The sequence below is a fragment of the Morus notabilis genome, unplaced genomic scaffold (assembly GCF_000414095.1).
Source record: "Morus notabilis unplaced genomic scaffold, ASM41409v2 Scaffold184, whole genome shotgun sequence".
Lineage (NCBI taxonomy): Eukaryota > Viridiplantae > Streptophyta > Magnoliopsida > Rosales > Moraceae > Morus > Morus notabilis.
Window position 1 is genome coordinate 915,778 of NW_010387636.1, and position 997 is coordinate 916,774.

The following is a 997-nucleotide window of genomic DNA, read 5'->3' on the forward strand; positions in this document are numbered from 1 at the left end:
AACTGGAAGCCAGGAATGGTCTCCTCGGGCGCGGCGGCGCCGCCGATGACGTGGCGGCGTTCGAGGACGGCGATGGAGATGCCGGCGCGTGCTAGGTACGCGGCTGCGGTTAGGCCATTGTGGCCGCCGCCGATGACCAGCGCGTCCCATTTCCGATCCTTCAACGCGCTAGCGGCGTCGGAGCTGCTGCCGCTGCTGCCGCTGCTGCTGGAGAAGCACCTTCGCCACATTTCTCTTGCCTATCACTTATAGAAAAAAATATATATGTATACGGATAATAATTCTGACTGAATTTTGATTTCTAAAGTGGGTGCTTCCAGCGAGACTTATATCGTGTTGATTGACGAGGAGCTAATGTCCGTTTAGTTGTTTAGTTGGGTGTGTTTTCAGCATCTTTTTACTTAATAAAATTTAAATTAGAGAAATTAAACGAACTATAAAATATAATAGAGTTTTTTTTTTTTTACAAGGAAATTTGAAAATGAGAATCCTTCCTCATTTACCTGTTCATGTTTTTGTGTTTAGTGGGACCTATCGGGAGAATTTAATTGATACTGGTGACACGTCAAACTCACGTGTCGTAATGACTCGCAGTGACCATTTATAATCGATGACGGCATGCGCTGTTTTATAAATGCACAAGGAATGTTTTTCTCTTTTTTTCTTTTTTTTTGTGAAATTTTATATTAGTACATGCGTTTTACATAATTATCTTCTCGTACTGTATATTTTTAATAATTTTTAATATATGATGTTTTGATAAATCTTTTTTAGTACTTTGAAATATTTTTTGAGTTTTATCATTTTTATTAATTCTAATAGAAATAATAAATTTAGAAAAAAAATTAAATGTATTAAAAACAATAAAAAAACTAAAATACAATCTCTCAATCCCTTTCTTCTTTCTCTCTCTACAACAAATCTTTAGAATACAAATGAATCTAAAGCACAACGCACAAAACAGATACAAATCTAAAACAAAATCAGATTAATCAGA

At 36.5% G+C, this 997-nt stretch overlaps 1 protein-coding gene across 1 annotated transcript in view; it reads right to left on the reverse strand.

The window, feature by feature from the left end:
• The window catches only part of LOC21409436 (pyridine nucleotide-disulfide oxidoreductase domain-containing protein 2), a 6,604-nt gene extending 6,259 nt beyond the window's left edge, over nt 1-345 (reverse strand). Inside the window, exon 1 of the mRNA XM_024177158.1 lies at nt 38-345. Within this exon, the coding sequence (XP_024032926.1) occupies nt 38-230 (193 nt within the window). The 5' untranslated portion in view covers nt 231-345. The remainder of the gene's footprint in view (nt 1-37) is intronic.
• Between the last annotated feature and the right edge of the window lie 652 nt (nt 346-997).